The sequence below is a fragment of the Acomys russatus genome, chromosome 2 (genome assembly GCF_903995435.1).
Source record: "Acomys russatus chromosome 2, mAcoRus1.1, whole genome shotgun sequence".
NCBI lineage: Eukaryota > Metazoa > Chordata > Mammalia > Rodentia > Muridae > Acomys > Acomys russatus.
In genome coordinates this window covers 9,747,358-9,774,840 of record NC_067138.1, presented here as the reverse complement: position 1 = coordinate 9,774,840, position 27,483 = coordinate 9,747,358, and the positions used below count along the sequence as shown (strand labels likewise).

Sequence of the window (27,483 nt, the reverse complement as noted above, 5' to 3'; positions counted from 1 at the left end):
GAGGGAGGCAGCCAGCTAGCTCACAAAAGTGAGCTCAGTGGAGAACATGGATCACGGTTGCCTAAGGACTCGGGGTGGGGTGGGGGTGGGGGAGATCATGACAAGGGTATTTTGATTATAATGTGCTCTCTAAAAAGTTGCAGTTAGAAACAAAAAAATTCCAAACTTGTATCTTAATAGTGTTTTGAAGTAAGACTTCTAGAAGATAATTATTAGGGTGAGATAATCTCTTGTAGGTAAGGAACCAAATGACATATGTGTCTTAATTTAAAAAAAAAAAAAAAGAAGAGATACCCAAACAAACATGCTGATGGCCGTGCAATGACGTCATGCTGTAGCAATAGGGCATTCGGAGAAAGGGCAGTAGAAGCTGGCCTTTCAGACTTCCTGATCGCTCATGAACCAAATACATTTCTATTCTGTATAAATTACTCACTCTCAGTCTATTTTGTTACAGTCACAAGGCAACACTAAGACGACAGCAGCTAAGCGATGTGGAGTTCTTCTCTACGGTGATGAAAATGTTCTAACCTGTAGTCTCATTGAATAAATTGGTGAATTTAATTTATGTTAAAGTATGTAATTTACATCTCACTTTTTTTTTTTAACACTAGAGACTCGCTATGCAGCCCAGGCTGGCCTCGAACTCGCAATGATCCGCCTGCCTCCCGATGACTCACTAAGCAGCTCAGGTTTGTCTTGATCTCATGATCTTCCTACTTCGGCCTCTCAAGTGCTCAGATTTCAGGTGGGTGACAGCACAACTAACTCGGTAAATATATATTTAAAACAAAAAGCAAGCGTGTGCTCTAACATCAGAGAAATCCATGGGAAAAGTCTGTGTTCGTCAGTGGGCTATCATTGTAATAAAATACCTCAGGTAACTCCGTGAGAAATGATTCATCAAAGCTTGATGGCTGTAGAGTTTACAGCTGATGGGCATGATTTCAGTCTTCTGCTGGGTTTGCCAGCTCACCATGGTGGGACACACATGCACGCACACACACATGTGCATGCACACACATGCACACACACAACATATACACACACACACACACATATGCACACACTCACATACACACACACACCCATACACACACACTCACATACACACACATACACACACACACAATGGAGCAAACCTAGTGACTTCACCATGGAGCAAAAGGCAAGATACAAGGTCTCCCGATGCCTTTTGACGGCACGTCTCCAGAGCTCTAAGGGCCTCCTCTAAAGCCCGTGTCACACCCGGAAGGTCCCCAAGGGCTTCCAAACTGCTCTGTCCTTCGGACTGAAGCCTGCTGCACAGACCTTTGGAGCACATTTAACTTCCACGCTATGGCAGTTCTCCAGGTCTCCTTGGCAACATGAAAAGTGCCTGCATCTGAGTCTCAGTCTTTTCACCTTTGACATGGTGGTTTAATAAAACAGAACATACTAAGGAGTGCAGAGCCTGGGTCAAGTACGTAAGAAATGTCAGGTATGTTCCAAAATAACAAAACCTCTAGACCTGAAATTCTAGTTTATGAAATCTCCCTTATATAATATCCTATAAGCTGTGTCTTTAAATTTAAGGGTGTGTGTTGAAAAGGCTTAGCTTAAAGGTACTTACCACCAAGCCAGACAGGCTGAGTTCCATCCCCAGGCGCCAACTCCTACAAGTTGTCCTCTGACTTCTACGTAAGGGCTGAAGCATTTTTGTGTGTTCCTACACACACACACACACACACACACACACACACCCCACATTGTGTATGTATTCATTTATTTTTATTTTATGTGTAAGGATGCTTTGCCTGCATGTATGTCTGTGCGCCACATGCATACATTGCCTGTGGGTGTTTGATCCCCTGGAACTAGAATTACAGATGGTTGTGAGCCGATGTGTGGGTGCCGGGAAACAAACCCAAATTCTCTGGGAAGAGTTGTTGACACTCTTACCCACTGAGCCATCTCCCAGCCCAACTAAAGCAAAACAAAAACAACTTTTTTTTTTCTTAACCTAAGGGATTTCTTCTAGAAGCTATGTGAATTATGTATTTTCCAAATGTAAGGGAGTTTTAGCAACATTGTGGCACTCTGCCCCCTAGACGTGGTCTGGTCATTGCCAGCTTAAGAAAGACAGCAGCTGTGCTTGCCCACGGCTGGCCCTCACAGAACTGGCTCCACTGACTCCCTTGTGGAAGGAGGAAGGGAGTACGAAGTGGCTTGGGGACCCATTAACACCTGTTGGGGGGTCGTCCTGGCATGGCGGTAGTGCACATCTCTAATCCCAGCACTTAGGAGTCAGAGGTGGGGGGAGGCACAGGAGTGTCTCTGAAAATCTGAGGCCAACTTGGCCTGCATATCAACTTCCAAGACAGCCAGAGCTTCATAGAGAGACCCCATCTTGACACATGCATACACCCCCAGTTGCTGGGGGAGGAGACTTTCCTTTCTTGGCATAGCTGTCCATGTTCCTATAAGTAACCCTGATGAAATGTGCTGCTTCACCAAGCTAGGCGTGGGTGGGACAACTTCTTTAGGCTACTCTCGGTACTGTATCTGGAGTGAACGGATGCTTGTGCACATCATCCTGAGCATCACATAACAGTAATTCACACTAGCATGGATAGCGTTGCTTTAGACTATTCTATAATACTCACCCTAAAGCATGCGTCTTGTTTTAGGATGTAAAAGGGCCTACTGCACGGAGCTAGATCTTGAGCCAAGAATATGACTGACTCAGTTGGAGACGGCGCTCTGGTCATCTCCCATGCTAGCACATTTCTAGGACGACGCTTACAGTGTTGGGCCATTTGAGGGAGTTACCAGCTTTGTCCCATGCACCTAGGAGAACAGCAAGCCGGTCCTGCTTCAGGATACACACACAACGGCCGAATTTCAAAGGAAATCAGTCCTGCCTCCTTCTTCCAGCCAGGCCTTCGCATGCTACGTCTCACCCCTTTGCTTTTCTCTGAGCCAGCTCCGCCCCTTAGGTTTGGTTTGGAGTGTATATCAGTCAGGCTTCTTTTGAGGAACGGAACCAAAAGAATGAGTAGATATTACAAAGAGAATCTATTCTATTGCTTTATACAATACCAGCTGGTGGTCCACCCATAGCTGTTGAGAGCCAGGGGCTCCACAGGGCTAGGTTTCCATGTCAGCAAAGGGTGGCAACGGCAGCGCCAGGGTGGATACACTTGCCAGCAAGGAACAGAGGCAGCTAGGCGCAAAGCACCACTCTTTTTCCATCTGACCACTTTGTTCCTGGACTGCAGTTGGAAGGTTCTACACGCTCCGAGAAAGGGTCTTCCCTGCTTGGTCAGTCCCAGTCCCCCCCTCCCTCCCTCTTACCCCCTATGCCCCTCCCCTAGTCCTCACGGGGTGGGGGGAGCCCTTCTCCCCTATAAACTGACCCCAGCCTACCAAGACTCACCAGGACTGCCGGCATCCTCTTCTTCTGTGACCTAGTAAGGCCACCTCCCGCCAGCGGGGAGTGATCAAAGACTAAGAGGCAACAGAGTCCATGGCAGGGACAGCCCCTGCTCCCCTTACTAGGGGACCCCTATGGAGACCGAGATGCCCATAGGCGTGGTCCATCTTTACAGGAAATTCCAACGCAGAATGAGGCACATCTTTTGATCCTAGACCCCACCCAGCTACCAGCAAAGATCAACAATCACAAGGTGGTTGTTTTGTTTGTTGTTTGAGGCAGGGTCTCACTGTATGGCTCAGGCTGTCCTTGAGCTCTCAGACAAGCATTCTCCTGCCTCAGCTTTCCTGACCTTTTAAGTGAATCAGAATATACTACTGAGCCCAAGATGTCAGCGAACTGCTACCTTTTATTGAAAGACCCCAAACCACCATTAATAGTTTAGCAGCAGTAACACCATTTTGCAAGGCTGAACCAAGTGCAGGGTTCAACCCCCCTCCCCCAAGAGGGAGGGAACGGGGCAGTGAAGCAAGACAGGGCAGGAGAGAAAAACAAGATGTTTTGCCAAACAGGATATCTGTGGGTGGTCGGCCACCTGGTATTGCCTAAGGCCCCTGATGTCCCAAGATAACCACCCACTCCCCCTCCCAATTTCCTGGTACCGAAAAACAGCCATGACCAGGACTTGAACCCGGATGAATCTAGCCTCATTTGAATCACCCAATCAGAACCCTGTAACTATGCTTCTCGCGCGCTTTTTGCTCTCCTGACCCTATAAAAGACCAATTCCCCAGCTCGAGGGCGCGCCAGTCCTGCGTTGACTTGGACGCCCCGGGTACCTGTGTATCCAATAAAGCCTCTTGCTGTTGCAGCCGATCGTCTGGTCTCGCTGGTCTCTGGGAGGGTCTCCACTGATAGACCACCTAATTGAGTGGGGGTCTTTCATTTGGGGGCTCGCCCGGGATCGGAGACCCCCGCCCAGGGACCACCGACCCAACTTCGGGAGGTGAGTGCCGGCCGTGTCTGTGTAGTGTCTTTGTTTCTGTCAGAGTGTTTTGTGTCTTGTACGATTCAGCTGAGTCGATTTGTATTTGGTGGAAGCTAGAAGGAGCTGACGGGCTCGGACTTCTCTTCCACAGCCCTAGGGAGACGTCTCTAGGGCATTTGGAAGGGTCCCTCGGGACCCATTTGTAAGGAGACACGGGGCTCTTTGGAGCCGAGCGTTCTCCACTTGGGAGACGAGGGATCCAGACCCTCCTCAAGGTCTCCGCTTGGTTTCTTACTTTCGCTTTGGCGCCGCAGTCGGGCCGCGCGGCTTGTGTGTCTTAGTTTCGTTCTCGTCATTTTCTGTGTTCTAATTGTTCTTTGTGTGACTGAGACAATGGGACAGACTGTGACGACACCTTTGAGTTTGACTCTGGACCATTGGAAGGACGTACGGACGATCGCCCACAACCTTTCGGTGGAAGTCCGAAAGGGAAAGTGGGAAACCTTCTGTTCATCTGAATGGCCCACCTTCGGTGTGGGTTGGCCGCGGGACGGCTCTTTTCATCTTCCCCTTATTTTGCAGGTTAAATCCAAAGTGATGGATCCGGGACCCCACGGTCACCCAGACCAGGTCCCATATATCATTACTTGGGAAGAGCTGGCCAGGGACCCTCCTCCCTGGGTCAAACCCTTTGTCTCGGGCGGCCCATCCGTCCCTCCTTTGCCCCCTCCTATGACTCCCTCCAGGAAAACAATAACCCCTCATTTTCTAAAGATCCCTCCAAATTAACAGCCTTAATTGAGTCTATTTTAGTGACCCATCAGCCCACTTGGGATGACTGCCAGCAACTCCTCCAGGTGCTCCTGACCACAGAGGAGAAACAGCGGGTGATTTTAGAGGCCCGCAAAAATGTGTTGGGGGCGAACGGACAGCCTACACAACTGCCGAATGAGATTAATAGTGCTTTTCCCCTAGAAAGACCGGATTGGGACTTCGCCACGGAGGAGGGTAAGAACCACCTACGACTCTATCGCCAGTTGCTTATGGCGGGTCTCCATGGGGCAGCAAGGCGCCCTACTAATTTGGCACAGGTTAAGTTAGTCACACAAAAGTCAGAAGAGACTCCCTCTGCCTTTTTTAGAAAGACTAAAAGAGGCTTTCCGGGTTTATACCCCATATGACCCGGAAGACCCCACTCAGGCCACTAACCTGGCCATGTCCTTTATTTGGCAGTCGGCTCCAGACATTAGAAAGAAATTAGAAAGGTTAGAAGGATTACGTGAAAGTTCTCTGCAAGACCTGCTGAAAGAAGCCGAGAAGATTTTCAATAAGAGAGAGACTCCAGAAGAAAGAGATGAGAGGCTCAGAAAGGAATCAGAGGAGAGGGAGAATGCTAGAGACAGGAAGAGGAATAGGGAGATCAGTAAGATTTTGGCCACCGTAGTGACAGGGCAGCGACAGGACAGACAGGACCAGGGAAGACGCCGGGGGCCCCGTCTGGATAAAGACCAATGTGCCTATTGCAAGGAAAAAGGACATTGGGCCCGAGAGTGCCCCAAGAACCCGAAGAGTAGACAGGCAGAACCTCGGACCTCCCTGTTAAACCTGAATGATGACTAGGGTAGTCAGGGTCAGGAGCCCCCCCTGAACCCAGGATAACCCTCACCGTGGGGGGGCAGCCCGTCACCTTTTTGGTGGACACCGGGGCTCAGCACTCGGTCCTGACCACCCAACCGGGCCCGCTCTCGAACAAATGCGCCTGGGTACAGGGAGCCACTGGAGGAAAGAGGTATCGATGGACAATAGAGCGGCAAGTAAATTTGGCATCCGGTAAGGTGACTCATTCTTTTCTACATGTTCCTGATTGCCCCTATCCGTTATTAGGAAGGGATCTTCTGACTAAGTTAAAAGCACAGATTTATTTTGATGGCCCCAGGGCTCGAGTAACCGGACCTCAGGGGAGGCCCCTCCATGTGTTAGTCCTGAATCTCGAGGAGGAATACCGGCTCCATGAAAATGACAGACAGACCCCAGCCTCAGATGAGTGGCTCCAAAGGTTCCCATTGACATGGGCGGAGACAGGAGGAATGGGTCTGGCGCTGCGCCAGACCCCTCTGGTGATTCAACTTAAGGCCACTGCCTCTCCGGTCTCAGTCAAACAATACCCCATGTCACAGGAAGCCTACCAGGGAATTAGACCCCATATAAAGAGACTTCTAGATCAAGGAATATTGGTGCCCTGCCAGTCCCCCTGGAATACTCCTCTTCTCCCGGTTAAGAAGCCGGGCACTGGAGATTACCGCCCAGTGCAGGACTTGCGTGAGGTTAATAAACGGGTAGAAGACATACACCCGACTGTCCCTAATCCTTATAACTTGTTGACCGGGTTATCACCCACTCACCTCTGGTATACGGTGTTGGATTTGAAAGATGCATTCTTCTGCTTGAGGTTGCACCCAGAGAGCCAGCTGATATTCGCCTTTGAATGGAGGGATGCTGACCTGGAAATTTCGGGACAACTGACCTGGACTAGGCTCCCTCAGGGGTTTAAAAATAGCCCTACCTTGTTTGATGAGGCATTGCATCGGGACCTGGTCGATTTCAGGGTACAATACCCTGAACTAATCCTCTTGCAGTATGTAGATGATTTACTACTAGCCTCAGAGACTGAGCAAGGCTGTCAAAAAGGAACAGCCGCCTTGTTAGAGACTCTTGGCGAGCGGGGTTACCGAGCCTCCGCCAAAAAGGCCCAAATCTGTCAGCAACAAGTGACTTACCTGGGGTACCAGATTAAAGATGGACAGAGGTGGCTGACAGAGGCTAGAAAACAGACTATTCTCCAGATTCCTGCACCCAAGAGTCCCAGACAGCTTCGGGAGTTCCTAGGCACCGCAGGCTTCTGTCGCCTCTGGATCCCAGGGTTCGCTGAGATGGCTGCCCCTTTATACCCTCTGACAAAGCAGGGAGTTTTGTTTGCCTGGACTGAAGAGCAGCAACAAGCCTTTGATACCATAAAGAAGGCTTTGTTGTCGGCCCCCGCACTTGGGTTACCGGATTTGACCAAACCCTTCGAGCTGTTTGTAGATGAAAAGAAAGGGTTCGCTAAAGGAGTGCTGACCCAGCGGCTTGGGCCTTGGAAACGGCCGATAGCCTACCTATCGAAAAAGTTAGACCCTGTTGCTTCGGGCTGGCCACCTTGCCTACGAATGGTGGCAGCCATTGCCGTCCTTGTCAAAGACTCAGGTAAACTCACGATGGGACAGCCAATCACGATCTTGGCACCTCATGCGGTAGAGGCCCTGGTTAAGCAGCCCCCAGACAGGTGGCTCTCAAATGCCCGAATGACCCACTACCAGGCTCTGCTACTGGACACAGATCGAATTCAGTTCGGCCCCATTGTGACTTTAAACCCGGCCTCTCTGCTTCCCCTTCCGGGGAAGCCAGAAGGACATGACTGTCTTCAGATTCTTGCAGAGGCCCACGGGACCAGGCCCGATCTGACTGATCAGCCCATTCCAGGGGCAGACCATACCTGGTATACGGACGGGAGCAGCTTCGTCTTAAATGGAGAACGGAGAGCAGGAGCTGCAGTCACTACAACGGCAGACGTCATCTGGGCCACCGCCCTCCCACCAGGTACCTCAGCCCAGAGAGCCGAGCTTATTGCCTTGACCAAAGCGCTCCAACTGGCAAAAGGTAAAAAGCTAAATGTTTACACCGACAGCCGCTACGCCTTTGCCACCGCCCACATTCACGGGGAGATATATCGTCGGAGGGGTCTCCTCACATCAGAGGGGAAAGAAATTAAGAACAAGGGAGAAATATTAGCCCCCTCCTACGAGCCTTGTTCCTCCCACAACAGCTCAGCATCATGCATTGCCCCGGACACCAGACAGAAGATAGCCCTGAGGCAAAGGGAAATAGAATGGCTGACCAAACCACCCGGTCAGCGGCGATGGGACTGACGCCCCCTATCTCTGGTATTCAAGTCCTGGCCGAACATGCAGTTCCTGAAGAGCCATTGCCAAAGAGCCATTAGAGGGCGAAGATTGGGTGTACACTGAAAAAGACTTAGAAATGCTAAAGAAAATGGGGGCTTTCCCTGTGGGCAAGCGATGGCTGGTGGGTGATAAGTGGCAGTGCCCTGCAAGGAAACAGCTTACTTGATTGACTTTCTTCATAAAATGACTCATTTAAGAAGATGAAAACTTTGCTGGAGAGAGAGGAGACTGGGTTGTTCCTGCTAGGTAAGAAACAGGCGCTCCAAGATGCTACAGCTTCCTGCCGAGCTTGCGCCATGGTCAACCTCAGCAAATCAACGGCTAACCCCGGAGTGCGGCCGAGAGGACACCGGCCAGGGACTCATTGGGAGGTAGACTTCACAGAAATAAAACCTGGCATGTATGGGTATAAATACCTACTAGTCTTCGTGGACCTTTTCGGGATGGGTAGAGGCCTACCCCACTAAACATGAAACTGCCAAGATTGTGACCTAGAAGAAATCTTCCCCAGGTACGGTATGCCCCAGGTTGTGGGGTCCGATAATGGGCCCACCTTCATCTCCCAGGTAAGTCAGCAGGTGGCCACATTATTGGGGATTAATTGGAAGCTTCATTGTGCCTACAGGCCCCAAAGTTCAGGTCAGGTAGAGCGAATGAATAGAACCATTAAGGAGACTTTAACCAAATTAACGCTTGCAACTGGCACTAGAGACTGGGTGACCCTCCTCCCCCTGGCTCACTACCCTGATCTCCACCATTATGGGACCCCTCATAGTCATCATCCTAATACTGCTCTTCGGGCCTTGCATATTAAACCGATTGGTCCAATTTGTAAAAGACAGGATATCCGTGGTGCAAGCGTTGGTCCTCACACAACAGTATCAGCAATTAAAACAGGCTGAAGAACACCTAATCGAATGAAAGATTCCATTCGAGTACAAAAGAAAATGGGGGAATGAAAGACCCCAAACCACCATTAATAGTTTAGCAGCAGTAACACCATTTTGCAAGGCTGAACCAAGTGCAGGGTTCAACCCCCCTCCCCCAAGAGGGAGGGAACGGGGCAGTGAAGCAAGACAGGGCAGGGGAGAAAAACAAGATGTTTTGCCAAACAGGATATCTGTGGGTGGTCGGCCACCTGGTATTGCCTAAGGCCCCTGATGTCCCAAGATAACCACCCACTCCCCCTCCCAATTTCCTGGTACCGAAAAACAGCCATGACCAGGACTTGAACCCGGATGAATCTAGCCTCATTTGAATCACCCAATCAGAACCCTGTAACTATGCTTCTCGCACGCTTTTTGCTCTCCTGACCCTGTAAAAGACCAATTCCCCAGCTCGAGGGCGTGCCAGTCCTGCGTTGACTTGGACGCCCCGGGTACCTGTGTATCCAATAAAGCCTCTTGCTGTTGCAGCCGATCGTCTGGTCTCGCTGGTCTCTGGGAGGGTCTCCACTGATAGACCACCTAATTGAGTGGGGGTCTTTCATTATGTTGTTGTTGGGTGTCTTGTTTTGTTTTGTTTTAAGAATTCAGAAACTAATGACTTCCCACTAAAGAAGCTTGTTTTGAGACTTCCAGATCTACTAAAAAGATATTTGTCCGGAGTGTTTCGAATGTTTCAAAGGCTGCTCCCAGTTTCCCCAAGGCAGGAAGTTTTTAAATGCCACCTACCTGAATGACGCTAACGCTTGTCACCTGCTGACTCTGTTTCTTAGCAATTAAACTTTATTATGCAACCCAACTAGCTTATACAAGAAGGAAAAAGGTTAAAGGGACAAAAGAGTGAACCTTCCGGTAGCCGTTCCACGGGACGGATCCTTAGGTGTCTCTCTGGCCTGCGTGCTGATCCAGCTTGTCCGCTGCCCCCGCACGCTCTCCCTGCAGCCGACTTTGTTATTCTCTCTTCCCCAACTCCCTCAGTCACGTGGGAAGGACCGGCTCCTTCTCCCGGTGAGGGTCCATTAGAAAGACAATAGTCCAGGTGGGGTTCCCAGGTCTGCTTCCTGAATTCCAGACCCAGGATGGCTCCACTCAGTCTGTCACAAGGTATTCATGGGGTGCCCCAAGGGTAAAGCCTGCCAAAACTGCTCCCACCTGTGACAAAGCTTACTCCTTCCCACAGTCACCACCTGAAACAGAGCTCTTGACTGACAAGCTGAACTTGCACCAAAATTCCCCAGGGGCCTCTTTTGTAGCCTGGAAATTCATCTGTGCCTTTCTTCCATGATTTATAGTCAAAAATAAAAAAATATTTTTTTTTTAGATATCTCGGTGCTAGAGCACGAGACACACATGTTCCCTGAGATGTGGTTTGAAGACAGCACGCTGGGATGTATGTGTGTGGGGCGGGGTTGGGGGGTTGAGGGGGTTGGAGAGGTGGGGGAGGGGGGAGGTGGCTGGCTGTTCCTTGTGAAGCCAAGCCTGGTACAGGTCTAATCAGAGGAGGTTTGTCGTCGGGCTATTCGTGAATGGGGATTTCTAGTCCCAGTCAGCAAAGAGCCAGCAGAACTCACCCACCTGCAGGCACCAGCCTGTATTGGGTAGCCAGATCAAAGAAGGGCCTAGAGGGGCTGGGGAAGCCTTGTCCATTAAAGGGAGGCTTAACTCCCTGAGCACCTTTCATGGATTTTGAACCAGATTTACCTTATCATGTAACCTGCAATTAAATCAGATTTTTTTTTTAAAAAATTCTGTATATGTGTGCTTACTTGCTTGCCTGTACATGCACCATGTACATACAGGTGCCCACAGAGGCCAGAAGAGGGCAGTGCATGGGGTCCCTGGAAGTGGATTTACAAGGATTGTGAGCTGCCATGTGGGTGCGGGGGACTGAACCTGGGTCCTCACCAAGAGCGGCCAGTGCTCTTGACCTCTAGGCCATCTCTCCAGCTCCACGTCAGACATTTATAATCCAGAATTTCTTTCACTTGAGAGAAGGCTTGCCGGGCCAAACCTTTTCGCTCTTCCGGCTAGAGGCTACAGGACTGGACTAGCACTTACACACTATTGCTTTCTAACTCGGTCCGTCCTGTTCTTCCCTGCATTGTGCTCTAAGTCCTCCTGGTGCTATTTCTCTCTTAAGCAGTTTTCACAGACAAGGTCTTCCAATGACAGATTCTTCATTTTCCTTCATTTTTCTCAGATGTCTTCCTTTTACCGTCATTCTGAGGAATATTTCAGTAATTACAGAATTCGGTCTTGGTAATTATTTCAGCATTTGAAAAGCGCTGTTCCGTTGTCTTCCGGTTGCCATGGTTTCTCATGAGAGTCTATCATCACTGAGCTTTTATTCTGCCTCATGAATATGTTACTTTTTGTTCTGGTTGCTTTCAAAACTTTTCCTGCTTCTCTGTTTTCCATCACTTTGGTCATTATGGGTCTGGGTAAAAAGCTCTTTGCATTTATTCCAGACCCATGTATTTGGGGATTCTTAAATTGGTATGTTTGTATTTTTCTCCAAATTGGGAAGTTTTGAAAAAAACAAAAAAAGTTTTGAGGCAAGATTCACTATGTAGCCCTGTCTGTCCCAAACTCACTAAGTAGACCAGGCTGGCCTCAAACTCCCACAGCATCACCTGCCTCTGGTTCCCCAGTGGATTAAAGGTACGTACTGCCACCATACCCAGCTAAACCTAGTTCTTTACAGGAATTTTCTTTATTTTTTCCTTTTGTTTCATTTACTTTAACTTTCTCTTAAATATTTCAGTATTTGGCTAATCTTGGCATTTTTGTCATTTATGTTTTTCTACTAGAGACTTTTCTTGTTTTTCATAAGCTGACTTGATCCCAGCCATCTCAAATTTTATCCTATGGGCCTTCAAGTCTTACTTAAGTCTTACTGATGAGGTTGATGTTTTAGCTGTAGCACACAATAGATAGAGTTGAATTCAGACTCTAAGTTCTAAATGACCTTTATTGAGTTGTCAGGTCAGTTTTCAAAGCCTTGCAACACTATTCAAGTCCTTCACACGTATTCACCACCAAGTGTCCAGTGTGGGATTTGGACAGCACTGTTTCCACAGAAAAGAGACTGTGTACACTCTTGAGTGTTGGCTGTCACAGACATGAGGACAAATTGTAGCGGCTTTGCTTGACAAAGTTCCAAAGATCTCTGGCTGATCACCACTGCACTTAAATATTATATATGGTCCAGGTGTGATTTTGTCTAAAAATCTTCCTTTTCTCCTAAAACTGTCTTTTCCCTTTATTTATCAACCTTAAAGAAATTCATACCAGGAAAACTTTTTTCCACAAAGAATGTTGAAAGAGGGCATCTGGCCAAAGGCTTGAGACAATGATAGAGTTTTTTTGCTCTGACTGTGAGCACCCAAGCAGAAACTGCATGAAAGGAAGTCAAGACCTTGGTATAACAGTACCTGGCTAGATACTGTTACCTGTAGAAATGTTTCTTTAGAGTGTGCTTGGAATGTCATGCTTTACAGATATTTTACAATAGGGGACCCCTTGGCAATTAGCCTAGGCTTGGAAGCACACCTGTTGGTTTGGAACAGGGAGTAAGTCAAGATTTTTTTTTTCTTATTGGAGAACATTTAGCTCAAACTATGTTGCTATGACAATCTTGTAAACACAATGGCTTTAGCTGGGGAAATTTATGAAAACTTTCCCAAGTATTGTTTAAGAAATAATAATCAGGTTATATTGACCATTGCTTGGAAATTGATTGATTTTTGCTGTATGCTTTTTGTAGGATATACAGAACTTTTTGTATTTCCTTGTTAGATTGTTCTCTTTGCTGATTTTTGAATGCCCTATTGATTATTAAATATGAGAAAAATCATGGTGTAATCTGTAATGAAAAAACTGAACTTCACTTTAAATGAAATATTGGGGTTGGCCCAAAGAGAACAGCAAGAAGTCAGACAGCAAGCAAGACAGAGACAGAGAGACAGAAAATAAAGTTCTCCTGGCTTTAAAACCTTCAGTTTGTACTGCATTTGCCTGGGTCTAGTATTTCTTTTTCCTCTGTTCCTCAACTTCTCCTTAACAGCTAGTTACTCTAACTAGTTGTTCATCAGCGGTTGGTTTCCCTTAACCAGCCGTTCACCGCCTGCTCAGTTCTCCCTACCACGGATCCACCTGGTTCGCAGAGCCAGTCCACGGGAGCAGCATTGGCCCCATGTTGTGCACTCTGGAGGGACATAAACAACTTCCAAATTTCCTTCTCGAGCTGAAATCGCCCCACTGTCTATCTTTGGCAACTCTTCTTTCCTGGTCCTACAGTAAGAGAAAGCCAGTGTTTTGTTTATCCCATTCTACGATTTCCCCCAACAGCAGGGGGATGCTATGGGGGTTCACCCTATCCTCTAGGGACCTCAGCTCCTCTAAATAGAAATTTCTTGATTAGTGCCAGGCCATTGTGATGGAAGATTTCTGAATGAGAGTTATTACGGGGCTTCTACTAGACACTCTCTGCTTATGCTAACGTCTAGGTCACGCTTTCAGGCTGAGTTAAACTTAAGTCAGAGGGGGAAAAAAATCCTAAAACCAACTCTGGTGTTGTACTTTTAGCTCTGGCCTTTCCCTCTGACCTGCGGGCTGTCTTTTTCTTCTGTGCTCTGCTCATGCTTCCAGCGTCCAGCTTCAGTGAGCGAAGGAGGCTGGCAGGGATGTGCTTAATGTATTGTGCTCTGAACTGAGACCCCTCCTGATAGGGATTATCTGCACTGCAAAGGCACAAATAGTTTCTGGGTCTGTTGGAAGTGGGTCCCTAGAGTCAGCAATGGCTCTCGATGTAAGGAAGTCCCAAAGGCTACGAGGACCCCAGTGGACAAGCTTCACTTCCTCTGCAGAATTAGATCTTGAAATTTTTTTTTTAATTTTGTTTTGTTTTGCACAAGAAACATTGTGTTGGAGCACATCTGCTCTTCCTATAACTGTAATAAAAATATTTAATGATTTTTAGAGCTGTAGATTTCATGATTTTAGAATTACAACAAAGGATATGATTGTACAAGGATGTTATGCTCTTCTTAAATAAAAATACAAGCTCTTCAAAATAAATGCTAGACCCAAGTATAGTGGTACATGCTTTTAGAACCAGAACTCAGAAGGTAGAGGCAGGTGGATCTCTGTGAGTTTGAGGCCAGCCTGGTCTACAGAGTGAGTTCCAAGACAGCCAAGGTTATGTAGAGAGATCCTGCCTCAAGAAAAAAAGAAAGAGAAAAGGAAGGGAGGAAGACAGAGAGAGAGAGACAGAGAGAGAGAAGGGAAGCAAAGGCTGCCTGTTTTTTGTGTCTACTTACTGTCTTATGGCAGCTATTTGCCTTCTTTAACCACAGTTTCTGTCATAAGAAACAACCTCTCTTTACCGCTGTGGTTCTCACATAGACTCCAGACACTTCTTAGGCTCTTCCTGTACCATGAGATAATGTTAGACTAGATGAGACATCAGTAAATACCGAATGAGAAGGCTGGAGAGATGACTCTTCAGCCAAGAGGCCTGGATGATCTTGCTCTTGTAGAGGACCAGTGCTCAGCTCTGGAACCCACATGGTGGCTGACATGCCCTCGTAACTCTAGCTCCAGGGAATCAGAAGCTGCCTTCTGACTTCCACGGGCACACATGTGCATACAGACAAGACATTCATATGCATAGTATGGAATAAATACATTATAAGAAGTAACGAGGTTGTACTTAAGACTGTGTTGGGGTTCTTTGCCACTGGGGACACCCTGTGCCTCTCTCAGCATTCCGTTGGCTTCCATAAGGTGGGACCACCTGAACACAATTGTGGGGTTTGAGTGAGACTGTTCCCCTAAGGCTGGTGGATTTAAACACTTGGACCCAAGATGGCAGTGCTGTTGGGGAAAGTTATGAAGCCTTCCTCCCAAGGTTCCTGGCTAGAGGAAGTACTTCACTGAGAGCCAGCGTTGAGATTATTACACCCTAATTCCACTTCCGGTTCTCTCTCTCTCTCTCTCTCTCTCTCTCTCTCTCTCTCTCTCTCTCTCTCTTGTGTCTCCACTCTTTCTCTTTTTCTCCTCCCTTCCTTTTGTATGTGGATGATGATGTGGTCAGCCAGTTTCCTGTTTCTGCTGCCCTGCTGTCGCTTTGCCATTCCCACTGTGAAGCCTATCCTTCTGAACCCACTGCCTGACAACTCTCTTCCCCAAGGGTTTTGTTTGTTTCTTTGTTTGTTGTTAGATGGTTTTTGTGTGTAGCCCTGGCTGTCCTGGAGCTCTCTCTGTAGACCAAGATGGCCTCTAATTTCAGCAGAAGCAGTAGGATATCTGGGTTTAAGACATGTGCCACCACTGCCTGGCTCTCCAAGTTCCTTTTTGTCATGGTGTTGTATCTCAGCAACAGGAAAGTATCGAATACAACAAGCAACACATGAAATAAGCCCATATAGTTTCTTGAGTCTGTAAGGTTTCTCTGTTGAGGGCCACTGGGTCCTTAGACATTTCACACAGGGAATTACTTCCAGCTGAGATCCTATTCCTGGCCAATAGCCGTACACCTTCACCAGTGAGCCAGTGCCGTTATTTGACTGAAAACATCCATCACTGTGGCAAGGAGTAAGCTTTGTCACAGGAGGGAGCAGTCTTGGCGGGCTTTACCCTTGGGGCACCCCATGAATACCTTGTGACAGACTGAGTGGAGCTATCCTGGGTCTGGAATTCAGGAGGCAGACCTGGGAAACCCAACTTGACTATTGTCTTTCTAATGGACCCTCACCGGGAGAAGGAGCCGGTCCTTCCCACGTGACTGAAGGAGTTGGGGAAAGAGAGAATAACAAAGTCGGCTGCAGGGAGAGCGTGCGGGGGCGGCGGACAAGCTGGATCAGGACGCCGGCCAGAGAGACACCTAAGGATCCGTTCCATGGAACAGCTACCGGAAGGTTCACTCTTTTGTCCCTTTAACCATATTCCTTCTTGTATAAGCTAGTTGGGTTGCATAATAAAGTTTAATTGCTAAGAAACAGAGTCAACATCTGGTGCCCAACGTGGGGCCCGATGGGTTCCACAGTCCCTAAGGGTATGGAGGAAGAGTCAGTATTCGAAGGTATAGAAATGCTGTTTCAGGGTATCACAAAGTTGCAACTGCTGTTGCAAAACTTTTTCCTGCATTATACTTAGAGGGAATTCTCTGTTTTTTTCATTGTCCTTTTATTACAATATTTCATGTTTAGAAGGATTAGAAGAAAGGCTAATGACATAGAAAAGCCGGAAGGGGCAGTAAGTTCTAGCCTTTTGGAAAAGATTGCAGATTTGACTGGACAGATCGAAAGGCTGAGGAAAGAAAATGAAGGGATGGGAAAGCAGAAAGAATTTTTGGTAATTGGTCGTGATGAAGGACAGGAAATAGACCGGAAAGCCAGAAAAAAACCAGAAGAGTCAATAAGCTCTATCCTTTTGGAAAGAATTACTGATTTGACTGAACAAACGGGCAAAATACCTAAAAGACTGGAAGGGCTGGAAAAGCAGAAGGCACCTGTGGTTAAAAAGGATGGAGAAGGTCAGAAACCAGAGACAAAGGAAGCCAAACCGACCAAAAGGTCTTTGGAAGTAAATGTCCCAGTGGAGGATACCTCCACAGTAGCCCAGACACCTTCAGCTTTTCCAGTCACTGTAAGACATGTGCCTGAGCAAAATGGTGCTGAGGGTTATGATGAAATAGCCTGGCGTCCTGTAGACATGATAGATTTAAAACATTTTAAGGAATCCGTCGTCAAATATGGTATACACTCTACATTCGTTAAACAAATGTTAAATAGCTGGGCCACACAAAATAGACTTGTTCCCCAAGATTGGAAAAATTTAGTTTCAGCGGTATTGGAAACAGTACAACAATTACAGTGGTTATCATGGTGGCGAACAGAGGCTATAAAAATAGAACAGGAAAATACGACACAGGAAATAAATATTAATAGAGATCAATTGCTTGGTGAAGGACAATATACTAACATTAGAAAACAAATTCAAGCTGAAGATAGGGTGATTGAACAATGTCGTAAGGCAGCCTTGAGAGCTTGGGAGCTGGTAGAGGAACCTGGGAAAACAACTATTCCCTTTACTAAAGTGTTCCAAGGACCCTTGGAGCCCTTTACAGAATTCTTACAGAGGTTAGGATCTGCTATGGATAAGGTGATGCCAGATTCTGACAACAAACAGGCATTAAAACTTATCATGGCTTATGAGAATGCAAATACTGACTGTAAGAGGGTGCTTAGACCATTAAAGGAAAGAGGCGCTCCACTAGATGACTGGGTAAAGGAGACAGTTAATATCAACTCTCAGGAGTATCAAAATAATATTGTGGGACAAGCTTTAGCCAGAGAGCCCAGATATCCTAATACTCAGGTGCTTCAATTGTGGTAAAATTGGTCATGTGCAAAGAAACTGTAGAGATAAAGGCGCAATAACCCAGGAGAAAACGTAACTCATAGGAGAGAAACAAGGAGTTCTGGTTATGATGGTAATGAGGTTGCCAAGACTCCCAGGGTACTGTAGTCCCTGTGGAAAAGGGAAACATTGGTCTCGGGATTGTCAATCTAAGAGAGATGTGCAAGGCAATATCTTGCCGACGGGAAACGGCAGGAGGGGGCCATCGGCTCGGGCCCCCATAAGCAATGCCAGCCAAATTCCTTTGGCCAGTCAGGAAGTGACAAACCCGCAGGAAAACGGGAACTGAGTGTTAGTGATCTAATGCATGCTACTGAAGGCAGTGCAGCCTTGAATCTGGCTTCAAATATGTCTCTTACCCTATCTCCCCAGGTTGAATGTTACAAATTAAATACTGGTGTTTTCGGACCTTTGCCTTCAGGCACAGTAGGAATGGTTCTGGAAGAAGTGGGCTGACTTCTCATGGTTTTATTGTGCATCCCGGTATTATAGACAGAGATTCTAAAGAAGAAATAAAAATCATGGCATGTGTGAAAAAGGAGATGAAAATCAATGCCGGGGATAGAATTGCTCAACTCCTACTGTTTCCTTACATTAAGGGCAAAGCCGCTCCAGTGGAAAGGACTGGTGCATTCAGAAGCACAGGGACCCGGGTGTTCTGGTAAACAGTAATTAATGATCAGAGACCTAAGTTAATTGTACAATTAAATGGTGTTAAAATAAAAGGCTTGGTAGACAGCAGAGCCGATGTCTCCATCATTTGCCAGAAGTCTTGAACTAAAATTGGCCACTTAAAAAGGTTTATACAGAAATTGTAGGAATTGGTAAGCTATCTCAAATAAAACAAAGTGTACAGTGGCTTGAGTGTGTGGGACCAGACGGGCAGATAGGGAGGCTGAAACCCTATGTGGCTGACATTCCCATAAATCTATGGGGAAGAGACCTCTTACAGCAATGGGGTACTCAGATTACTATTCCTGCAAATACCGAGATAAACAAAGTTGAAACTATGGGTGAACTAGCACACGCTTCTGGGGAAGAGATTCATGTAAGTGATCAGGGACGACCACAAGCTATGCCCATTTTCCAACCTCAGAACTCTTCAGGTTTAGAGTGTCAAATTTTTTAAGAGGGGCCACTGCTGAGATACCAAACACCTTGCCCCTAAAATGGATTTCAAACAGACCTGTATGGCAGGAGCAGTGGCCCTTAACAAAAGAAAAGTTACAGGTGCTTCAAGGTCTAGTGAAAGAGCAGCTGGAGGCTCAACACATCGAAGAATCATGCAGTCCCTGGAATTCCCCTGTGTTTGTGGTAAGAAAGAAATCAGGTGGATGGAAAATGATAACAGATTTGAGGGCCATAAACAAGGTGATTCAACCCATGGGTTCACTTCAACCTGAAATTCCTTTGCCTTCCTTGCTACCTAGGTCTTGGCATATAATTACAATTGATTTAAAAGATTGTTTTTTCACCATACCTTTACATGAGAAAGACAGGAAAGGTTTGCTTTCTCAGTACCTACTCTGAACAGTAATTCTCCAATGAAGAGATATCATTGGAAGGTACTTCCACAGGAATGTTAAATAGCCCAACTTTATGCCAATATTTTGTGCAACAACCTTTAGAAATAATTCGTAAGCAGTTTCCTCAATCTATCATATACCATTACATGGATGATATTCTGCTAGCTGATTCTGATCCTAGTGTTGTAAAAAAAATGTTTCAGAAAGCACAAAAAATTCTACCATGCTGGAGATTACAGATTGCTGTGGAAAAAATACAAAGAAAAAATTCAATTACCTATTTAGGCTATAAAATAAGTGAACAAAAAATTCGACCACAAAAGGTACAGATCCGTATAGATCAATTACAAACTCTTAATGACTTTCAAAGATTATTGGGAGATATTAACTGGTTAAGGCCTACAATTGGGTTAGCTACCTATGAGCTAAGTAACTTGTTCCAAACTTTACAAGGGATTCGGATTTAAACAGTCCTAGATGTCTGACTGCTGAGGCAGAAAAGGAGTTAATTCTGGTGGAGCAAAAACTTCCAAAGGCATATGTGATAGAATCGATCCTGAACTTGGTTGCATTCTGGTTATTTTTGCCTTCGAAACATTCTCCAACTGGGCTTCTTTATACAAAGAGAAGACAAGATCATAAAATAGATATTTCTGGCAAATAAACAGAACAAAAAATTAAAAACATACATAGAGAAAATTTCTGAATTGATTACAAAAGAAAGAATAAGATTGCGCCAACTGTCAGGGATGGACCCGACGAAAATTGTAGTGCCTCTTACTGATTCTGAGATTATGTCTTTATGGATAATTAATGAAGATTGGCAAAAAATTTGTAGCAACTATTTGGGAGACATTAACAATAGATACCCAAAAAGCAAACGTATACAGTTTATAAAAAGAACTAATTGGATCCTTCCACGTATTGTAAAGAGGTCACCAATCTCAGGGGCACCCACCTTTTTCACTGATGCAAATAATCAGGTATGGTTGGTTATAAGTCTGAAAAAAATGACCAAGGTGATTAAAAGCCCATTTACCTCAGTTCAAAAATCAGAATTATATGCAATCCTTATGGTATTGTTAGATTTTCCTGAATCTTTTAAAATAATTACTGACTCTCAATATGCTGAAAGAGTTGTTTTACATATAGAAACTGCTAAATTTACTCCTGATAACACAAAATTGACTACCTTATTTATAGAACTACAATAGGTCATGAGAAGCAAAAATTATCCCTTGTATATTTCTCATATTCGATCCCATACAGGTTTACCAGGCCCATTGCACAAGGAAATAAAGAGATCGACAAATATTAATAGGTAATGTATTCAAAGCCTCAAAATTTCATGAAAAACATCATGTCAATGGTAAGGGGTTAAAAAAAAGATTCTCTATCACTTGGCAACAAGCCAGAAAATAATTAATAAGTGTCCTACATGTTCCTTATATAGTCAACTACCTTAACCTGCGGGAATTAACCCTAGAGGTAACAAAAGGAACAAAATTTGACAGATGGATGTGTTTCATTTTACAGAATTTGGGAAAATGAGGTATGTGCATCATACCATTGATACATATTCAGGTTTTCAGTGGGCAACTGCCTTAAGTTCTGAAAGGGCTGACTGTGTGATTACTCATTTGCTGAAAATAATGGCATTTATGGAAATACCTGCACAAATTAAGACTGACAATGCTCCTGCATATGTGTCCTTAAGATGAAAACTTCTTTATGTATTAAATATAAAACATGTTACTGGTATACCTCACAACCCCACAGGACAACAGTTGTGGAAAGAGATAATCGTACCTTAAAAAAATGCTTATTAAACAAAAGGGAAGGGTAAAGACACCCCGGGACCGATTAAATAATGCTTTGTTGACTCTAAATTTTCTTAATGTGAATGATGAAGGGACGTCAGCTGCGGAGAGACATTAGGTGATAGAAAAAACTAAAGAGTAGGGACAACCAATATAAACAAGGACTTGTCAAGTATGAAATGAAAACCTGCAGTAGTTTTGAAATGGGGTCGTGGGTATGCGTATGTTTCCACGGGAAATGAAAAAATATGGCTACCAACTAAACTTATAAAGATTAGATCTGACTGTATAACAAGTGAGTCTTAAGAGCTACCTGGTCCTTAACAACTTGACATTGTTTCTTACAGCTTGGAGAACTAATGCCCTCTTCTGTCCTGTTGGTGTATATGCAAGTAGAGCCCTGTATTTACAAAAAACAGGACAAGGCTGTAGACAAAACAGGCAGCGTGTGGTGATTTAACCTCAAAAGCATGCCTCTGGCATCTTGAGCAAGGTGCCTCAACTGATGTTTCCTTGAAAAATTATACATGTACTAACATCCGTATTAATGATTTCAAAAGTCTGCTTACTTTCAGAGCAAAAAACAGGACAATTATAAAGATCGAACTTCTGCCACTGGCACTACTGCTTCTTCCCAAATTTACGTGTATATTAACAATAAATCAGCTAGCCAAAAGGATCGATCCCAAAAGGACTGGACAAAAACACCTAGCTTTTCCAACACTTGGCCAATATATTATTTTTCTAGGGTACCCGAAAAAGAGTTTTCTCCGAAACAACATAAAGTAATTTTGAGAACACGACGCCCCCATTCCCAATAGGTGGAATAGGTGTTTTTGGTGGGTTACTAATACTCATCTTTGCCTAACGGGGTTAGTTATAATTAATAAACGTTCATTTGGAAGTTTCTTTCTTCTATCTTTCTTTCTCTCTTACTTTCTATCCCTTTTAATATTAAGGGAAAGGGGGGAAGGAAGGGAGGACACATGATTGTAGACTTAAAGTAGATTATTGAATCTACTAACTTCAAAAATCTTACATTGGTATTGTAGATTAAAGAAAACTTAAGACTTTTGATTGATGGAAATTTAAGACTTCAACTTTTGCTTCATTTATAAAATTTAAATTGTATATTGTCATTTATTTTTGCCTTACGTTTGTTATGTTATATGTTGACAAAGATTATATATTGTATGTTAGAGAACTTAAGTTCATTTATTCAATGTTTATTTAATGTATTATTATGTACCACTAATGTCTTAGGAAAAACTGTTCAGAAAGATTGGGGATAAAAGTTGATATTTAGTTACGAGAAATCCTACTAGATACTAACTTACTTGTCATAGAACAGGTTTGTTTAATTCTTGTATATGTCTCCAAAGGAATAGTAGCTAACTGTAGGAATAGATAGAGTTGGTTTTCAAACTCTTCAGAGATCCAGAGAATATGGCATTTAAGGATGAGGGCTTCCTGACAGAGAGAGACATCCACTCCTGGCCGCTTCTCCATTTGCAATCACTGAAGATGGAGGCTTCAAGAGACAGCAGGTGACAAAATGATCACTGAACAGAAAAAATGCTCTTATCTCTACTGCTGATGACAGGCTGACTGGCTGCAATGATCAACAGTGATACTGGAAAGTTGACTGTCCAGCTTTGAAGAGACTAGATGGACCAGACCGTCAGAATTTCCTGCTTCAAAAAGCAGTTTGTTGGATGTTTTGGGCCGATAAGGCTGAAGACTGATTGCCCCAATGAAGGAGAGACTTCGGTAACTATCCAGGTGGTCTGCTCTCTCTGTCCTATGCAACTTAAAAGTTGCCTGCCAGCACGTCTTTATTAGATAGATTTTCCTTCTTGGGTCTCTGATGGGATTGAAGACTAGATAGCCATGGTGTTACTAAAAGCTTTAGTTTAAGAATTAAAAACACATTTATAGATGGATAATTACAATTTCTCATAAAAAAAGAAAGACTCTCTTTGGTAGGATAGTGGAATATTTTTTCTCAGGTTAACAAGTATAAAAGGACTTGGTTATGTACTTGATATCTGATGATTATGTATATATGTATATGTGTGTTTATAGTTCTTAATTTTTTTAAAGAGAAGGGGGATGTGTGGGAAGGAGTAAGCTTTGTCACAGGTGGGAGCACTCTTGGCGGGCTTCACCCTTGGGGTACCACATGAATACCTTGTGACAGACTGAGTGGAGCCATCCTGGGTCTGGAATTCAGGAAGCAGACCTGGGAACCCCACCTGGACTATTGTCTTTCTAATGGACCCTCACCGGGAGAAGGAGCCGGTCCTTCCCACGTGACTGAAGGAGTTGGGAAAGAGAAAATAACAAAGTCGGCTGCAGGGAGAGTGTGCGGAGGCAGCGGACAAGCTGGATCAGGACGCCGGCCAGAGAGACATCTAAGGATCTGTCCCGTGGTACGGCTACCGGAAGGTTCACTCTTTTGTCCCTTTAACCTCTTTCCTTCTTCTATAAGCTAGTTGGGTTACATAATAAAGTTTAATTGCTAAGAAACAGAGTCAACAGCTAACCCTAACCACGTGTGACCCATTCCATCCCCATCCTTCTTAAACACTTAAACCTGCTACAAAAACACCCTAACAAAAGAAGGTGTCGACACTGAACCAGCAAAGGCAACATAAAAGGGGACAAGACTGTATATGACGGGGAAAATTGTCAGGGAAGGAGGACGCAGTGGTTGGCTCAGGACTGGTTGCCCCACAAGCAAGAAGTGATGCCTGAGGGGTAATGCTAGAATTGGAGATGGTATTATAAAATGCATTCAAGGCTGTAGAATACTCTGTGTCCTGTGGCCTGTAGAGTACCAACAGGTAGGCCCTTCCCTTCCACTTGCTTCCCTCCACAATCAAGTCAGGGTATGAGCTCTTATCTATATCAGCACAGTTACTGAGCTTCCCAGAGCTGAGCAGAAGGAAAATCCCTTCCTTTGTGGGGAGGGCTGGGCTCTGTAAAACATCTGTGCACCTCTCTAGGCCTCGTGCTCAGTTTCCGTCTGTGGATCGGATTTGCGAGACACAAGGCTCATACAGAGCCCTACTGTTGCTGAGCACGGTGGCACACACCTTTAGTTACCTCTGCATGTGGAGTCAGAAGGATCTCTGTGACTTGGAGGCCAGTCTGGTCTTTACAAGTCCCAGGACAGCTAGGGCTACACACAGACACCCCATCTCAAAAAATAAAAATAAAATAAAAATGCCAACATAAACAACTCTGCTTTAATAAAGTAATAAAATACCTAATTATTGACAAGAATATGAGTGACCTGGCCTAGGAACACAGATATACTGGATGGTGTGTTCCACCATGGAAGAAGCTATGTGAGCCTTTAAATTTTTCAGACAGGATCTCACTGTGCAACCCTAACTCATCAGGAAATTGCTATGAAGTCTGAGCTGGCCTTGAACTCACAGAGATACACTTGCCTCCACCTCCCGAGTGCTGGGATTAGATGCATATGCCATCCTACCCAACAATATGAACCTCTGTAGTAACAGAGAAAAGGCCACTGACAGGCGGGGTCTTCAGATGGTGATTTCTTCTGCAGGGTTTGGACGTCTATTCTTTCATTACGCTTGTTTTTTCTTATGGGTTTGAGTGTTTTGCCTGCATCTGTGTCTATGCACTCACCACACAGGTGCCTGGTGCTCATGGAGGTGAGAAACGGTATTAGAGGCCCTAGAGATGGATTTGCAGACCACAGTGATGGGCTCTGGAAACTGAACCTGGATCCTCCAGAAGAACAGGAAGTGCTTGTTGCTGCTGAGCCATCCCTCCAGCCCCAGTGTATTATTGTGCTGTTGTGTTATCAGGGATCCGTGTCTTGGCCAGGTATTTCTGGGTTCTTGACATCATCTTCAGAACTGAAACAAGCACCTGGAGACTGCAAAGTAGACAGAAAAGTACTCAAACCCAAGATGATAGGATGGATCAGAAATCTGCTAATAAGAGTGACAGCAGGCTATAGGAGTAAGAGAGCACTCAAGGGTCCCAGGTTCACACCTGGGGCATCTTTCATGGGGTCGAGAAAGAGCAAAGGAGCTGTTACTAAAAGGCACACCTGGACGGTTCTCTTTTTGATTGACAGGTTTGAATTACATAACCGTTTCTCCTCTTGCACATGTCTCTTTCCACGGTGCACCTGAGTTTTCAATCACATGGAAACCCAAACATGCATAGGTATAAGATTGTGAACAGGAGACCCTGCCCCTCTTCACTCAGAGGGCATGGCTTGCCCTATTGCACGTGGACCTAAAGTTAGTTCAGGCCACACTGGTCCTCCCGTCCTTGTACCCAGGTACAACTGGAGTGCATTCGGATAGAAAATGTCTGTTTGACGGCTGTTAAAGGGAAGAGACATCATCCCATTGTTTGGAGAGGAGTTTGTGTGGGCAACCTGAGGCAGGTGGGGAGGGTCTGGTTGCTACGGTGTTGCTAGGTGTTCGGGTGTGTGCACGGTGCATGCGGGTGTGGCTCCTAGGCTGCAGAGCATGTTAGGTTCTAGAAGGGCAGGTCTGTGTATCACCCAAACCAAGTCAAGTCTTAGTTTACTAAACTGTTTCCTAGGCTTCCATGCCTCACTTTGTGTGTGTGTGTGTGTGTGTGTGTGTGTGTGTGTGTGTGTGTGTGTGTCTGAGAGAGAGAGAACACATATATGCACACATATGTAAATTTATAGGAGTCGCAGAGGTCAGTCTCAGGTGTGTCTTCCTCAAGCACTCTTCACCCGTTTTGAGGTTTGTTTTTATTTTTGTTTTTGCTTTTGTTTTGTTTTGTTTGAGACATGGTTCCCTCACTGAACTTGGAGCTCGCCGACTCGGCTGGACGGTCTGTTCAGTGAGCAGCAGAGACGCTCCTGTCTCCACCTCCCACACCATCCTGGGCTTTTCTTACATAGCTTCTGGGTGACTAAACTCAGGTCCCCACTTACAGGTCAAGCACTTCACCCACCAAGCCACCTCCCCAGCCCTTGTTAGCACAGTCCTAGTTTGTAGTTAGCACAGTGTGTCAGCACACTGCAAGAATCTTATCTAGAAGCTGGGAAGCTATTAGGTTAAATACATAGGTTGATATAAGTAGCCATTGTGGAGACTAAAAGATAACATTAGGTTCTTTATTTATTGGCACGTATCATCACATATAGCATGCCTCACAATGGCATTCCTGTTCAAGTACATTGATCATATTCATTCCTTTATCACCTTCCCCTGTCTCTCCCACCCGCTTCCTGAAAGTTCCTTTCCTCTTCCAATACGGTTCCATTTCTAGTTCCGTACCCTATGTGTGTGTGTGTGTGTGTGCGTGCAGGTTGCACGTAGGAAAGCAAACCTTTAACTATTTGTCTTCTGGGCCTGGCTCACGCTCCTTTGTGTCGTCTCCGGTTCCATTCGTTTCCTGTGGATGGTGTCTAAGTCTCCCTCGTGGCTGAGTAAAGCTTCATTGTGTGGATATATCACAGTGTCTTCATCTTTTCCTCTGTAAAAGGACACCTGAGGATGAGTCCATACCTTGGCTATTGGGAACGGTGCCGTGGGTGGCTAACCGGAAGTGAGCAGGCTATTGGGACCGGTGCTGTGGGGTGGCTAACCGGAAGTGAGCAGGTTATTGGGAACTGGGCTGTGGGGTGGCTAACCGGAAGTGAGCAGGGTATTGAGAACAGTACTGTGGGGTGGCTAACCGGAAGTGAGCAGGCCTGCGGGTAGGACCGAATCACGATCAGCTTCAAGCCCCTCCTTCACGTCCTTGGTAACACCACAATTTTAAGGGAGAGTGGTACAGTTGCCCCTCTTTAGAACTTAGATTTTTTAAATTACGTTTTATTTACTTATGGGGGCGGGGTTGCAGGAGTACACATCCCACAGTGCCCCGTGGAAGCCAGTGGACAACCTGCAGAGGTGGTGTCTCTCCTCTGCCACGTGTGTCTCAGAGATCAAACTTAGGCCATCAGGCAAAGACCTTTACTTGTTGAAAACACCATCTGAAAGGGAGGAAGACAGGTGGCGAGGATACTTCCTCCTGGGAGAACAGGACTGTTTTTTATATGTTTGTTTACATTTTTCCTTTATTTTATTTTATTTATTTATTTTTGAGACAGAGTCTCTTTATGTGGCCGTGGTTTTCCTGGAACTCTCCGTGTAGACCAGGCTGGCCTCAAACTCACAGGGATCCACCTGCCTCTGCCTCCCAAGTACGAGGATTTAAGGAATATACCACTACGCCCAGCTCTTTAGTTATTTTTAACTTACTCCATTAGATGATTTCAGGTAAGAGAATGGGGTATGAGTGAGGTTTTATGAGGGAAGACCCACATACAATGAACTAATAGAAAGATG

The 27,483-nt window shown here is 45.5% G+C and overlaps 1 protein-coding gene across 1 annotated transcript in view; it reads left to right on the top strand.

The window, feature by feature from the left end:
* Positions 1–4,796: 4,796 nt before the first annotated feature.
* The window catches only part of LOC127205940 (uncharacterized), a 47,228-nt gene continuing 24,541 nt past the window's right edge, over positions 4,797–27,483 (top strand). The window contains 10 exon segments of the mRNA XM_051165278.1: positions 4,797–4,937; positions 5,150–5,536; positions 5,538–6,042; positions 6,045–8,233; positions 8,236–8,383; positions 8,422–8,535; positions 8,538–8,599; positions 8,602–8,837; positions 8,839–8,891; positions 8,894–9,235. Of these exon segments, the coding sequence (XP_051021235.1) occupies positions 4,797–4,937; positions 5,150–5,536; positions 5,538–6,042; positions 6,045–8,233; positions 8,236–8,383; positions 8,422–8,535; positions 8,538–8,599; positions 8,602–8,837; positions 8,839–8,891; positions 8,894–9,235 (4,177 nt within the window).